The sequence below is a fragment of the Solea solea genome, chromosome 11 (assembly GCF_958295425.1).
Source record: "Solea solea chromosome 11, fSolSol10.1, whole genome shotgun sequence".
NCBI classification, from domain to species: domain Eukaryota; kingdom Metazoa; phylum Chordata; class Actinopteri; order Pleuronectiformes; family Soleidae; genus Solea; species Solea solea.
Window position 1 is genome coordinate 16,553,798 of NC_081144.1, and position 15,014 is coordinate 16,568,811.

General features: G+C 41.2%; 1 protein-coding gene across 4 annotated transcripts; it reads right to left on the bottom strand.

Moving 5' to 3' along the window:
* Positions 1-2,413: 2,413 nt before the first annotated feature.
* Positions 2,414-6,417, bottom strand: LOC131468485 (dentin sialophosphoprotein-like). Of its 4 annotated transcripts, none has more exons than XM_058642788.1 (6): positions 6,267-6,417; positions 5,430-5,561; positions 4,949-5,101; positions 3,946-4,041; positions 3,708-3,839; positions 2,414-3,039 (listed from the first exon to the last, which is right to left on the bottom strand). In XM_058642788.1, the coding sequence occupies exons 1-6, from the start codon at positions 6,354-6,356 to the stop codon at positions 2,803-2,805; spliced, it is 840 nt and encodes a 279-aa protein (XP_058498771.1). In that variant the 5' UTR covers positions 6,357-6,417; the 3' UTR covers positions 2,414-2,802. The 4 variants fall into 4 exon arrangements, with proteins under 4 accessions (XP_058498771.1, XP_058498770.1, XP_058498772.1 ...); XM_058642787.1 differs by having other exon boundaries at positions 3,946-4,074; XM_058642789.1 differs by lacking the exon at positions 5,430-5,561 and having other exon boundaries at positions 3,946-4,074.
* Between the last annotated feature and the right edge of the window lie 8,597 nt (positions 6,418-15,014).

The window sequence follows — 15,014 nt, forward strand, 5'->3', positions numbered from 1 at the left end:
ACAATCCTTTGATGAACGGAGTAGTCGAGGGATGACTGTTGGTTGGTGAATCAGAAACAGAGATATGTTGACAACTCTGTCTGAGACAGAGGCAGACACTGTCTCTCTTTTTCTGAATGCTTTTAAGTTTGTGCCTGTGAAAAATGTCGCCCTCATTATTTTCCTGAAGGCAAATAGTTTCGATTTAATGATCTCATGGCCTCTTACTTTTTTCCAACCTGCAAATGTTTGAACAACACAACATAGTGCAGTGAAACAGTGAATGTCACTGCACTATGTTGTACATGTATGATATATTTTTGAAGAATTTGAAAGAGTGTTTTGCCAGAGTGTATTTCTTTGTGTTTTATCAGCCTTTATGCATGGGTCTATCATCAGGAAGCCACGTCCCTGTGTGTGTTCTGTGTCTCTTTGTGTTACTGGCTGTGGTCTCCAACTGTCGCATTATCCAAACTATCCACGGGAGGGAATCCTGGACAAAAGAATCGGGTAAAGTAGAGGGACAGAAGCGGAAGTCGCAGAGAACGAAGACAGAATGAGACCGGTGATAAGAACAACAGAAAATAAATATATTGAGGATTGGATGTAGTTTAGCAACATGCGAGTTCCCACATTGTTTTTTTATGACATTACTATGAGCTACAACAAATTGCTTTGGTCCTTTTGAGTAATCTATTAAAGAATATTTCCACCTCAGAGTTTCAGGAACTATAGTACCAGGAACTGAATGGATTATCCAAATGTGTGAGGATTTGTGAATGACCTTCTGCCACAGCTATGTCACAGTGAGATATGCAGAGTTTATGCATTAGGTATTTAGAAAGTGTGAAAGAGTCAAGACAAGAGAGAGAGAGAGAGAGAGAGAGAGAGAGAGAGAGCGAGAGAGAGAGAGAGAGAGAGAGAGAGAGAGAGAGAGCGAGGGAAAGAGAGGCATAGTTGCTGCAGCAGGGCTTTTAATATGCTGTGATTTTATGAGCTATAGTAAGGATTGGTCAACCTTGCAACCTTTCAAAATTGTCGGCAGAGAAAACTAAATACACTTCATATGAACCCAAAAGGATTATGTATGAAATAAATTTACAAAGACAAAAACTAAGCACATTACTGACTGACATACTGATGGTGCCTTCTCTACATCAATGTTGTTTAGTCCTTCAGAAGTGGCTGAATCAGACGACAAAATGCTCCATCTCAGGTTGAGACTGTTCTGCGCACACACAAATGCACACATATGCACAACTTCTTAACTTGTTCTCTTCCTGCTGTTTCCTGAAACATAATGGAGCAGGGCCATGTATTTGTATATGTTTCTGCACTGACGTCTGATCTTAGTTTGATCTTTGTTTGTGTATTTTCCACTGAAATGTTTGATGCATGTACTCCAGTGCCACCATGCCATCAGTCTGTAAATGTGCTGATGCTTTACACATGTTTCTGCATCTGGACTTCAGTAACAGATACTCAAACATGGTATCACAGACGTGGACACACACGTTAACACGGTTACAATTTGTCTTTCTCGCCTACTCAATCCTTGTGTTTTTCCTGCAAACACACCAGGATCCTCTCTGTAATCGATAGACAGTCTTAAAGATGTGGCACAGATGAAGTCAGTAAAATCCTGAGTTCTGCCGCATTAGTTCTGACAATTCCCCTTTTCTAATGTCTCTCATAAATCCAATATGTGGATACGCAGTATAAAATGACTCACTTATGGTTGGGAGGCAGAGAACAGATAGAAGAAATATGAGGACAAAGGGAGTAGGAAGAAGTGAGTCAGGTTGTGAGGGTAATTAAGGTTCAATGAACTGCACGGGTAATGAAAAAACATGGAGGAGAGCGGTGAACAGGTGCTCACCATGTGTACCCAGTGTAAAGGCACTAAAGTCATTCACTCACACACACACACACAGAATCTCTGCCTCGCTCTCCCACTCACACATTCTTGGACGAAACACAGTACAGGTCTGCTGCAGGGTCATATGTGTGTGTGTGTGTGTCAAGTTGTATATTTGCATTGTGTGTATGTGGATCTCATGAGTGGCGATGCATGACAGGGTGAGACTGAGGAGGCACTAAATTCCGACATTTCTATAGGGAGTCTTCTCAGTTATTTACCTTCCTTGCTCTGTATTTCTAAGTTAACAAATATTGTTGTATATGTGCTAAAAGTGACTTTCAAAAATTCACACCACTTTTTCAAACATTGTTTGTCTGACAAAATGTTGCAGTTATTTTCAGAAGGAGCTGCTTTACAAACTCTCCTTCCCCTTTTACGACATATAAGAAACTGAAACTGAAAGTGTCATCACACACTTCCTTGCGAATAAAAAAAACTGTGAAATCATTCGAGTGGAGATTGTGGCTTCATCTGCACCGTCTGGTAAGATTGAGCGACTCTATAATGTCGGTATTCGACCGCGGTGAAATCAGTTTCAGGTTTGATATTCAACGGACATTCGCTTCAGATCGAACGACACCCGTCTCATTTCTGGTTCCAGTTCAATTATCTGGCACTGAATTGGCCAAATGCTGAGTCAAATGAGTCAAATCATCTTTTCCAAGAATTCCACTGTCACACATTTTTTGATACTCTCCACCAGACTGTATGTCAGTTAAAACACCAAAGGATCTACTTTTTTCAGTAAGACTGACATCATGTTCCTGCAGAAGTTGTTTAATCTGTGTGTGAAGGGGAATTACAATAAAGTAGAAACCCTTTTTTAAACTTGTGTTGGCATCAAATACTGTGTTGCAATACTGACAGTCTGCACTAATGCCAAGGTATGCTAAACATTTTTCTCAATAAAAGTGAACTTCAGACTGTGATGAACTTCCAAATTCTTTGTGGAAAAGGTAATGTGAGGGTGGAACCAGACCTGGAAACATCAGGTTGAACAGTTCCAGTAAATGAGTAAGTGCTTTGCCGGTTAAATTGTTCCGCAGCACATAGGACATCAGCATCAGTAAACTTTCTCCCTTTGAAACAGGTGCACCAGGATACAGGGGCTTGTCACCATCTGCTTGGTCTTCACTGCCCTATAAATATAGGAAAAAGGATAGAAAAAGCTTGTATAAATGAGAATGAGTAGCAGCAAACTTAAGCAGTAATATCAGTCTAGCATAAAGTATTTTTACCCTTATAACAAAAATCACAACAATTGGTTCATAGCCTCATAGAAAGTAACTTTCCTAAGGGTTACACAAAATATTATTTACTAAAAATGCAATTTAACCCATGATACTTGTAACATTTAACCCATTTAGACTTGTAACCACACGCTGTTCTACTTTTAAATCCTGGAACGTGTCTGTTCATTCCTGAAAATCTTATGCCCCATTTATACCTCACAATTATGTAGATGAATGGTGAAAAAAGCAAATCTGCAAGCTCACAGGACGTCTCGTATAAGATGTGCTGTGAGCTTGCGCACTTGCTATTTTCCAGCATAGAATGTGTCGCACGGTGAAGTATAAAGCAGGCATTACGATGTAGAAAGTGTAATTATAAAATGTCATGCCTTGACAAAAACTAACATCGTCAGGCTTCCCCAGATGATGTAGGCACAGTAACAATATATCTGCTGACTGGATGGTAACAATAGCTACATATTATTATTATGTAGAATTTCTCCAAATGCTCTAATTTTCTGTAATGGGCATACAGTAACTACTAGCAATGTGTTATTGAACCACTGTCTACATACCACTGGAAATTCAGGTGTCTTTTCTCTAGTACTATTCCCCTCCATCACGTCTTCATCGTCAGCATGGTTTTCACCTTCATTACTGGCAGAATCAGTCAAGTCCTCTTCAGAATGTGACAGGGCTTCCTCATTCTACAGGTTGACAAGGGAAAAAGATTACTTAAATAATTAATTAAACAAGTAGACATTTATATAACAAAAAACATATATAAACTACCACATAGAATGGTGCATTTACCTCTGAAATTTCCACATCCAATTGGCTTGTGGTAGGGTTCTCAGTGTTGAGTTCAGTATCTTCATCTTCACTGTTGGAAGTGTTACTGCAGTGTTCCTGTGTGTTGATTTGGTTATCTGTATAATCATTCTACATGTGAACAAAGGCAAGAGAATGAAAAAGGTAGTTAATAAATCTATGATTGAAATTGTGCAGGTGGTTTGCTGTAGCTTTTTGCTGACAATGTTGTCATTCATGTACACTTGGGGTAGGCTAGAGGATAGCTCAAAATGTACCACCATTAATCTAAAATTTCCGTTGAATGCACTCAACTATTACAGCAAACTACATGTACTGTAAAATATGTGCACTGTAGACACTTTGATTAGGGTGTCACTGGAAGCCCTCTGATGAGTATTACTATAGCCCCTTTTACACAGAGACCCTGCGTCAGCGCCGCACTGAAGGCTCACCAATAACACGCTTCAGTCGGGCATTTTATACAGCGAGCCGGCATTGCAGATTTTAACAGCATCAGCATCACTTCCTCCTCTGTTAAGAAAAATACCCGAAATTCAGAGAGTCATTAAATCCATCTAGTATAGAGCTACTTCTGTTGATTTCCTCAAAACTTAAAATACCTGATATGCGCCACAATCGTGTGTAAAGTCGTGTGTGCAAAAATCTCTAGGTTACAGAGTTTTCAGAGATCAGCCGGCTGCTGTCTGAACGAGACTTTTACTTTTTTTAAACTTTGTCTTTTACTTGCGGACTCGACACTTGAGTTTCATTTTTCCTAAACGTTTATGCTATGATGTTCCAAAGGCGGGTCAGTGCGGTGCAACTCGGACCCCCCAGCCCGCATCAGTGCTGTTTAAACAGACCAGCAAGGCGCATCAGAGGCGCATCAAACCCACCCTGAACAGGCTGTTAAAAGGGGCTTATGCTAACAAAGTTGGCCTAGTGTATTCCACCCCCACCACAAAACATGCCGATGAGGCTAAACTTTTTATTTCGAGTGTACCTCTTGATTGTCCATATCCAACACGCTGGTTGTCGAAGAGTTGTCATTACTGAGTTTATCTTCACTGCTGGAATTATTGAGTTCTTCTTCTCCATTGGTTGAAGTGTTACTCATATGACTATCTGTGTTGATGTCATCATCATGATTGGCATTCTACACATTAACAAGAGAAAGACAATGAACAATTGAATGCATTAACTCCCTATATGTGAAGTCCAATCACCAAATCTTAAACAGAGTAGGTGTACACTTTCATTTTTAGACAACTTAAAACTGCTTCAGACCTCAAGTGCTTGTAGTGTTATTGGAGAAAAATAAATCAGTGACGTGGCATATGACATGTGCTCATGATTATACCTACTTGGGGAGCTGATAGCACAGTTTGGGGGGGGGGGGGGGGGGGGGCATAATATTTAATGCCTGTAATAACTACGACATCAAACAATTCCACTTAGACTAAAACTATGTCATTGCGTATTACTTGTTGAAAGGCAGTATCCAAAAGCTTAATTGTGGAGGATCTCCTACTGTTGACATCATCTCTAACTTCTCTGTGGGAAGCAATAGGCCGACTCATGGGATCTTGTGTGTTATCCTGTAGTTCTGCCCTGTCCTGGAAAGGTGGGGTAAATGTCAAATATAAATGTCAGTTATTAGACAGACAGACGACTTTATTGATCCCTTTGGGAGGTTCCCTCGGGGAAATTAACAGCTCCAACATCAACACACAGCACTGTTAAGATTAGAGTCACACTTTACAGGAGACTGGAAAGAGAAACACCCCAGGTACCAAACACCATAAAATATAGAATAGAATAAAATAAGCTAAAAATAAAGATAAAATAAAAATTAAAATTAAAAAAGTATAAAAATACAAACGTAAATGACCCATGCTATATATATATATATATCTATGTATGTATGTATGTATACATACATACATACAAACAACACATATACATATATATATATATATATATACACATATATACTCACATATATGTATATATATATATATATATATATATATATATATATATATATATATATATATACATACATACACATACATACATAGGTACACACACACCTACAGTTACCCCGTATTGCCCAGGGTTTTATTGCACATGTCTTTAAGGTTTACTACTATTACTCAAGTCATTTCATTCTCCATGGGCCCACAGCTCCAGCGCCTCACTCGGACTGACAACTGCTGCTACTGCTGTCAGGGGCAGGAGGCTACACAGTTGAGAGCCCGAGAGGAGGGGCCCAGTTTAAAAATCTTTAAAAAATCTTTAATTCATTATCTGTTACTTACTTTTACTTTCCATCTGTGCTTGGTAGTCCTTGGAATCTCTGCTGTGTCATCCTCCAAATATCTTTTATACGGTCCACGACGTTTCGCCATGTTAGCCCTGATGAGCTAACTCAGAGCGCTTCTTCTCAGCTCACGCTGCGCTGTCACAGTGTCGCGCACAGACTGTGTGGTCGCGCACTTCCCGGCCATAACCCCGCCTCCCTACCTGGCTGCCAATGGGAGCCCAATTTGAAATTGGCGCCCACGTTATGTAGTTAACGGTCATGTACTCAAAAAAAAAGGTCCGTCGTGTTCTCAAGGAAAGGAGAAGAAGGGAAGACATACGGTACGTAAAATTTTATTTTTTTTAGCACTGCGATACCACAATGGCATTTGCCATTTATTATTTCAAAGACAAGACTGTGGAAGTTGGGAAGATTTCATGGATGAGTCCTGACGAGCAGCAACAATGTCCAAAATTAATCACCCAGTGCCCTAATCTAGAAGATGGAGATGGATGGATGGAGGTAAAGTGGGACGTTAAGGCAGAAAAAAGTCAGACAGTCCAGCCTTTTTCCCAGCAAAAGTTTTAATGTTTGGTGGTAAGTTGTTGAATTTTATTGCTTCCCAGTTAGCTTGATAGCATTGATTTAATCTGTCACTTTGTCATAGCCCAGATGTTCTAAAGTGGGGCCTGGAGATATACATCTATACCTATATATATATATATATATATATATATATATATATATATATATATATATATATATATATTGTGGCGGGCACTCAGAGGTGTGTTCTCTCACCCAGTGGGTTTCTAGGTAAGGGGTGTTTCTGTGATATATATATCTGCTGTATGGGGCACATGTGCTCGCTGTTTACCTGATACAGAATAAACCTGTGAAACTCACCTACGTCTCAGCCTTTCCTCATCCTGCCACATTGGTGACCCTGTTTTGAACATGTTCGACGAAGCAGAGGAGTGTGATTCCTCTTCGGCAAACAGTGGACGTGCTTCCTCTTCAGCCATGGCCCAACTCCCGCCGGCCGGCTTTACCGGGCCGGTGAAGCTTCCGGAGTTTTGGCAGAGTGACCCTGCTCCATGGTTTGAGCACATCGAGGCGCTTTTCCACCTGCGAGGAATAACGGCTGACGACTCCAGGTATTATTTGGTGGTCGCGGCACTGGATCAGCAGTCCACTCGCCGCGTGATGCAGCTTCTGCGCGCCCCGCCGCGGCACGGTAAGTACGCCGCGCTCAAGCAGTTTCTCCTCCGGCGCTACAGCCTGTCTCCCGCGGAAAGAGCGGATAAGCTGCTTTCGCTTCCCGGTTTGGGCGATGGTTCGGCGGTGGACCTGATGGATGGTATGCTGTCGTTACTGGGCACGGAGGACGGTGGTTTCCTTTTCCCGCATATTTTCCTGCGCCAACTCCCGCTGCCGGTGCGCACAGCCCTGGCGAACTCCCCGTGCCTGGCCGCTGGCGACTTCCGTGGTTTGGCTGAGGAAGCGGATCGGATCCTGCTGACTTCCAGACGTGTTTCCGTACAGAGTGTGGCGTCGGATTACCTGCAGCCCACTGTGGAGGGCGCGGATTCGGCGATGACGGCTGGAGTCTCCACTAGAAGGCGGCGAGGAGACCTGTGTTTCTTCCACCAGCGTTTTGGCGGCAAGGCTCGGCGCTGCGTTCCTCCGTGCGCGTTCGAGGCACCGGGAAACGGCGGAGCCGGCGCTTAGTAGCAGCTGTGGGCGCCGGTGATCGAGAGGAGCTGCTTTTTGTTAAAGACACACTGTCAGGTGGACGGTTTCTGGTGGACTCCGGCTCCCAGAAGAGTCTTCTTCCCCCCGCACCAGTGGAACTGTCGGCCCGTGGCAGCGGCCCACGGTTGAGTGCAGCCAACGGCTCCTCTATCGAGACATTTGGTACCAGGTCTGTGACTGTTTGTTTCAATGGACGCAAATTTCAGTTTGACTTTGTGTTAGCCTCCATTACAGTTCCCATTATCGGGGCAGATTTTCTCTGTACTAATGGTTTGCTAGTGGATGTAGCTAATCGCCGTTTGATTGATGCTGTGTCTTTTGCTACCTTTCCATGTCAGACAGGGGGCTCCGGGCCGTTAACACACGCTAACTTTTCGGCATCGGGTGATGTTTTTCAGCGTTTACTGGCAGATTTTCCGTCTTTAACGACCCCCGCGTTTTCTACAGCGGTTACTAAGCACGGCGTAGAACACTTCATTCCGACTACAGGTCCGCCGGTTTTCGCACGCGCGCGGCGCCTCGACACTGTTAAATTAGCTACGGCTAAGGAGGAGTTCGCTACCATGGAGCGTTTAGGGATCGTGAGGCGTTCGAACAGCCCGTGGGCCTCGCTGCTCCATATGGTGCCCAAGGCGGATGGGTTTTGGCGGCCGTGTGGTGACTTTCGCCGCCTGAATAACATTACTGCACATGACCGTTATCCCATTCCGCACATTCAGGATTTTTCGGTCCGCCTGGCGGGAATGACGATTTTCTCTAAGGTGGATCTGGTGCGTGGTTATCATCAGGTTCCCGTGCGCGCGGAGGACGTGGCCAAAACCGCGGTTATTACGCCATTCGGGCTTTTCGAGTTCCTGCGCATGCCGTTTGGCCTCAAGGGTGCGGCACAAACATTTCAGAGGCTGATGGACTCGGTGTTGCGTGACCTCACGTTCGTTTTCGTCTATCTGGACGACATTTTGGTGGCCAGCCCGTCGGCTGATGAGCACCTGTCGCACCTTAAGCAAGTTTTCCGGCGCCTCGATGAACATGGCTTGATTGTCAACACAGCAAAATGTCAGTTTGGACTGCCGGTGATTGATTTCTTGGGCCATCGCATTTCGTCGCAGGGTGCGGTTCCTTTGCCTTCTAAGGTGCAAGTGGTGGCGGATTTTCCCCGTCCGGTCTCGGTCAAGTCCTTGCAGGAGTTTTTGGGCATGGTGAACTTCTATAACCGTTTCCTACCTCGTGCTGCCCACCTCCTGTTGCCTCTATATGGGGCCCTGAGGCTGAAGAAGGCCAACGACCAGGTCGACTGGACCCCTGAACGCATTCAGGCCTTTGATGGGGCTAAGTCTGCCCTGGCAAACGCGGCGCTCCTAGCGCATCCTGCGTCTCGGGCGTCCATTGCTCTCACAACCGATGCGTCGGACGTGGCTGTGGGGGCGGTGGTCGAGCAGCATGTGGCTGGTGCATGGCAGCCTCTCGCGTTTTTTAGCCGTAGTTTGCGAGACAACGAGCGCAAATACAGCGTTTTTGACCGGGAACTGTTAGCACTTTACCTGGCTACCCGCCATTTCCGTTTCCTGCTGGAGGGCCGCTCTTTCACGGCTTATGTCGACCACAAACCGTTAACGTTTGCTATGGCGAAGGTGACTGAGCCGTGGTCTGCTCGCCAGCAGCGCCACTTGGCAGCCATCTCCGAGTTCACGACGGACATTCAGCATGTGGCGGGTAAAGCGAACCCTGTCGTGGTTGATATCTCTCCTGCCTGTCGCCCCCCTGTGGTTTCGGACGTGGGGCGGCGTACCCGTTATGGCAGACTGGTTAAGCCTCCTGTGAGGTACTGATTCTTACCCTGGGGTTACCTCTGGATGTTCGGGGGGGGCTGTGTGGCGGGCACTCAGAGGTGTGTTCTCTCACCCAGTGGGTTTCTGGGTAAGGGGTGTTTCTGTGATATATATATCTGCTGTATGGGGCACATGTGCTCGCTGTTTACCTGATACAGAATAAACCTGTGAAACTCACCTACGTCTCAGCCTTTCCTCATCCTGCCACAATATATATATATATTTGAAAAAAGCTAATCTACAAGCCCACAACACATGGCAATGCTTCATGCAAGTTTGACTGTCTGCTTTTTAAGTAGTAAGTAATTTAGCATATAAGTATATTTAATTTAGCACTTAAATCCCATTTCAATTGACCTACATGCTTAGCCTGTGCTAGTTTCTCTCCAGGTTTTTCCATATTTTTATAGGCTTTTATGTGGTTTGAATGTATACATATATATATATATATATATATATATATATATATATATATATATATATACATATATATATATACGTATATATGTATACACACACACATCTAAAGTCAAGCCACAGTCAAACTTTTAATTTGATCACGTTTCTTACACAGACAACTACAGTGATCTCTGCAAGAAGAGACAGGAATTCATAAGGGGTCAAGACATCTGGCAAGAAGCACCCAAGAGGAAGAGGAAGCCGAACAGCAAGTGGAAAGATGTTGAAGAGGAGGATCATGAAGTTCCACAAAAAAAGGTAGTTGCCTGGATAAATAACACCGTATGACATCAGTCAATTGTAATTCAGAACAGAAGTCACATTTCTTAATCATTTTTGGTGTGCATAAAACTTGTATAGAAATGCACTTGTTTAAAACAGTAGTGCCTCCTGTGTTTATCCACTGTTACAATCATTAAAGAATATTGTCTTGTTAAATTTTGTAAAATACTAAGACGCTTTGACTATCTTTAAGCCTGATTAGTATAAGCAGATAATTAAATACATTTGACAGTTGGCCAAGTCCATAATTAAATGATTTTTGTTTTGATGATTTACACATTTCTGAATCTAGTTATAATCCATCAGTGGTGCAGTCAATTCTGTAACTAGTACTACATCATAATCATTAACATCAATGTTATTACATATGCCTGTTATAAAAATACAAAACTGAATTGTAATTTTGACAGAAAAGAAAAAGAGCAAACTGTGCAGAAAAAGAGTCTGCAAACCAAATGATTGAAGAACTGAAGAAGCAGCTGGCAAACAAGGTATCTTCAGAGGTAAATATTTGACTATATTTTAATTGTGGTACTTTGAGTTGATGCAATAATTATGGTGTGAATTATGTGCTGCCACAGAGAAGGCTGATTCTTTGATTTCATGTGTTTTGGTGTAGTTAACTAACTCAACTGAGGAGTCATCAGATGAGGAGCAGATGCCCAGAAACTGGAGTGTGGCACAGCAGAAAATAAAAGAGCTTCAGAGAGAAATCAAGAGCCTGAAAGAAGGCCATGTGAAAGAGATACTAGATTCCATGAGAGGTATTTTCTGTTTATTAATTAAAGTAAAGAAAATTGTATAACACCAGCTTTTAAAGACTGTAGTGGTTTGCCTATACTGATTCCTGAAGTCAGACAAATTCTGTGGGTGTGCAGTCAGACACAATGAACTGCACGAGATCCAGAAATCCAGAACATTAATTTGTTTTATTGTCTTGTGACAATGTGAGAAGGTGGTAGGCTGACAACAATCAAAGCTGGTTTCATCTGAATAGAAATGGATACATATAATTACTGAAAAATCTTCCCAAATACAAAGAAATGACCATTTAACTGAGAATTACATTAATATAATGTGCAGCCTTGAACCAACATAATCTAACACAAATACTCCAATATTGAAGCATTGACATCTGAACACAAAGAGGCTCACAAATCATACAGACAAACAATGGCTGCCAGGGAGAGCTGGGATCTGCTGCCAAGTGTGGAAAAAGGCCCATACCTGGCTGATTCAGTCTCCTCCTACTCCCCGTTCCTCCTTAATCAGCTCCACCTCCAACCATGCTCTTCATAAAAATGACTAATGTAACGTTTAAAAAGGTTCCCAAAACACAGTAATGACACAAAGCTTTTGTTCCCTTGTTTCCCCCCTTGTGTTCATTCCCTTTACAGATCTTCCAGCAGTAGTAACTCAGCTGAAAGATGTCATCGAAAAAATCACAGTTCAGATCTCAACTCCTGCATCCACCTGGTCAACACCCACACCACCTGTAGGCCCATCAGTTTCTGCACCCAGCTCTCCTCAAGTGTTTTCTGACCCTGATGATATGGTAAATACCTCAAAATGCACAGTGATGATACTGTATGTTATTTATCCATGTGGGGAAAGGTTTGCTATGAAATTTTCCTCTCAACTTTTGATTGTACACATAAGCTAGAAAGAAAACATAGATCAACTTTGTGCTGGACATATACCATAATTGATGGATTAGGAAATGGTATGAGGACGCCCCCACATTTCTCATATTATGGAGTTAGTCTATAGACTATGCCTATGCACATTCACTGCACAGATGAATAGATACAGTAGATTTCCAAATAATACTGTATTTTTTTAATCATTATTTGGTGAGTTGTTGAGAAAATTCAAATGTTTTGCAGGTGCTTCTTGTGCCAGGCCATGATGTAAAAGTCCCAAGATGAGAGCTGAAGTCTCTGCGGACTGCAAGTTCAGCATTGTATATTGGGGATCTTGCGGTGCTCATCTACGGTAGAGAAACACTGTCGAATTCAAGTTTGACCGGGAGGCAGTCAGGGGCTCATAAAGATGTGGAGTCAAAGCCACCACTGGATAACACAAAGCTTGATGCTATACTTGGTGAGTGCATTTAATTCATTTAAAAACAAAACTCATTCTAAAATAAATCCATACATATTGTTTTCCCCCTTATTTTATTAGCAAATGACTGTAATGTTCCATGTACTGTAATGTTAAAGACAATATTGATTCAATTACTGTCACTTTTAATATGGAACATACACTTACTCACTCACACACACACACTATCAGTACTACAAATAAAATCATTCTAAAAACAACAACAAATACTAATGCTTCAATAAATAATGTTTTCAATTGTCGTAAATTGTAGAGGGTTTGCGCGTGATGTCACTGCCAGCATGCTGCCCATTGTTTTGCCACTCAGTTACCACTCTGGTAACTTAAATGCTGATTGCAGTTCAGAAATGTACCTGATAAACCCTCGTTCATGCCTCTTTGACATGTATGTTAATTGTGGATGGTGAAAAAAATAACATTGAAGTGATATTGTGTTTTGTATGTGTGTTTTTTCACTCACAGTCCATGTCCAGACAAAGTTCCCTGACACCACCATGCAAGATGTGAGACGAATCATAAGAAAGAAATGCAACAATATAAGCTATGCCAAGCAAGTAACGGAAAAGAAGTAGCGTTTTTGTTTCTATCAAGTTTTTTATTTTTTGTTCCAAAGATGTGCACTTTTCTTTTACCTTTTTTTTGACAAGGAGGGACTTAATTTCTCAGTTAGACACTATTTTGTTTACATTTTTACAAACAAATGCACACGTTTTCCTTTACCATTTTTTGACAAAAAAGGACTTAATCTTGGAGAGACTATTATGTTTCCATTTTTACATGCAAATGTGCACTTTTTCCTTTCATTTTTTCAGCAAAGAAGGACTTGATTTCATAGAGGTTCTTTGTTTTTGAAATGCACATCTTTAATGATTTAAGTGGGTATTTGTAAATATGTTGTATGTATTGAATATGTTAAGTTTTATAATGTTATATAAATATATCAAACTTGTTTTCAACATCCTGTTTTGTGATTTTGTAAATACATTGCAATCCAGTGTATGTACAGTATGAGTTAACTTTAAGAAGTAAATAAATAGTATGCTACAAGTAATATGCTAAGCAAACTTAACTTAAAGTATAACAAGTAAACTAATAAAAAAATTCTAAGTTCATTAAAGTATACATCAATAAACTAAAATGTGGACTAGAAGTATATACCTAGTTGTCAAGACTGGCTCAGATGACTTGACAAAACAACAGCTACAAGAGAGATGCTGGCAATTTAACATTTATTTATAATCAACATAACAAGCTAAACCAAACATAACCTATATCTGTAATCAGGTGAATCAGTTGTAAATGCAGGTGTATGGATGTGTGTGAGTGTTGGATGTGAAACTAAGAACAAAACAATGTGAGCTGCAGGACGCCAGGCTGGAAATGGTGAGAGAGAGCACGGCTGGACTGTAGGGCTTTAAAGGCACAGCCCCGCCTCCTTGGTAACTGCACGCACCTGTGATGCATAGGCTTGATTGCCTGCCTGCCTGTGTGAAACAAAGAGAAAGGGAGAGAGACACACCTACACAACCCCGGCCACTCGGGGTCGTCACACTAGTACACACTAGTACACTAGTGATATATAGATGAGTATACTTGTTGTATACTTGAAAGTGTACTTTTGTAAACTTAAAATAATACTTAAAGTATAATTCAATAAACTAAAATGTGGACTAGAAGTATATACCTAGTGTACTTCTTGTATACTTGAAAGTGTACTTTTGTAAACTTATAATAATACTTAAAGTATAATTCAATAAACTAAAATGTGGACTAGAAGTATATACCTAGTGTACTTCTTGTATACTTGAAAGTATACTTTGTAAACTTAAAATGATACTTAAAGTATAATTTAATAAACTAAAATGTGGACTAGAAGTATATACCTAGTGCACTTCTTGTATACTTGAAAGTATACTTTTGTAAACTTAAAATGATACTTAAAGTATAATTCAGTGGACTAGAAGTATATACCTAGTGTACTTGTTGTATACTTGTAAGTGTACTTTTGTAAACTTAAAGTGATACTTAAAGTATACTATAATAAACTAAAAATGTTCCAATTTAGTCCGAAGAAGTATTAAATTAGTACACTTTCTAGTACACTACAAGTACATGGTCTATAGTATACTTGATACACTTATACTTATACTCAAGCATACTTAATAAAATAAACTTCAAGTATACTACTTTTTGCTAAGGGTACCTAGTCAGGACACACCTATTTTTATTCCATTTAAATACTTCCCAAATGTTTTATAATTTTTTTAATGTAAATATTAGCATTTTAGCTCAATAGCTTCCAGGCCATGTGACCT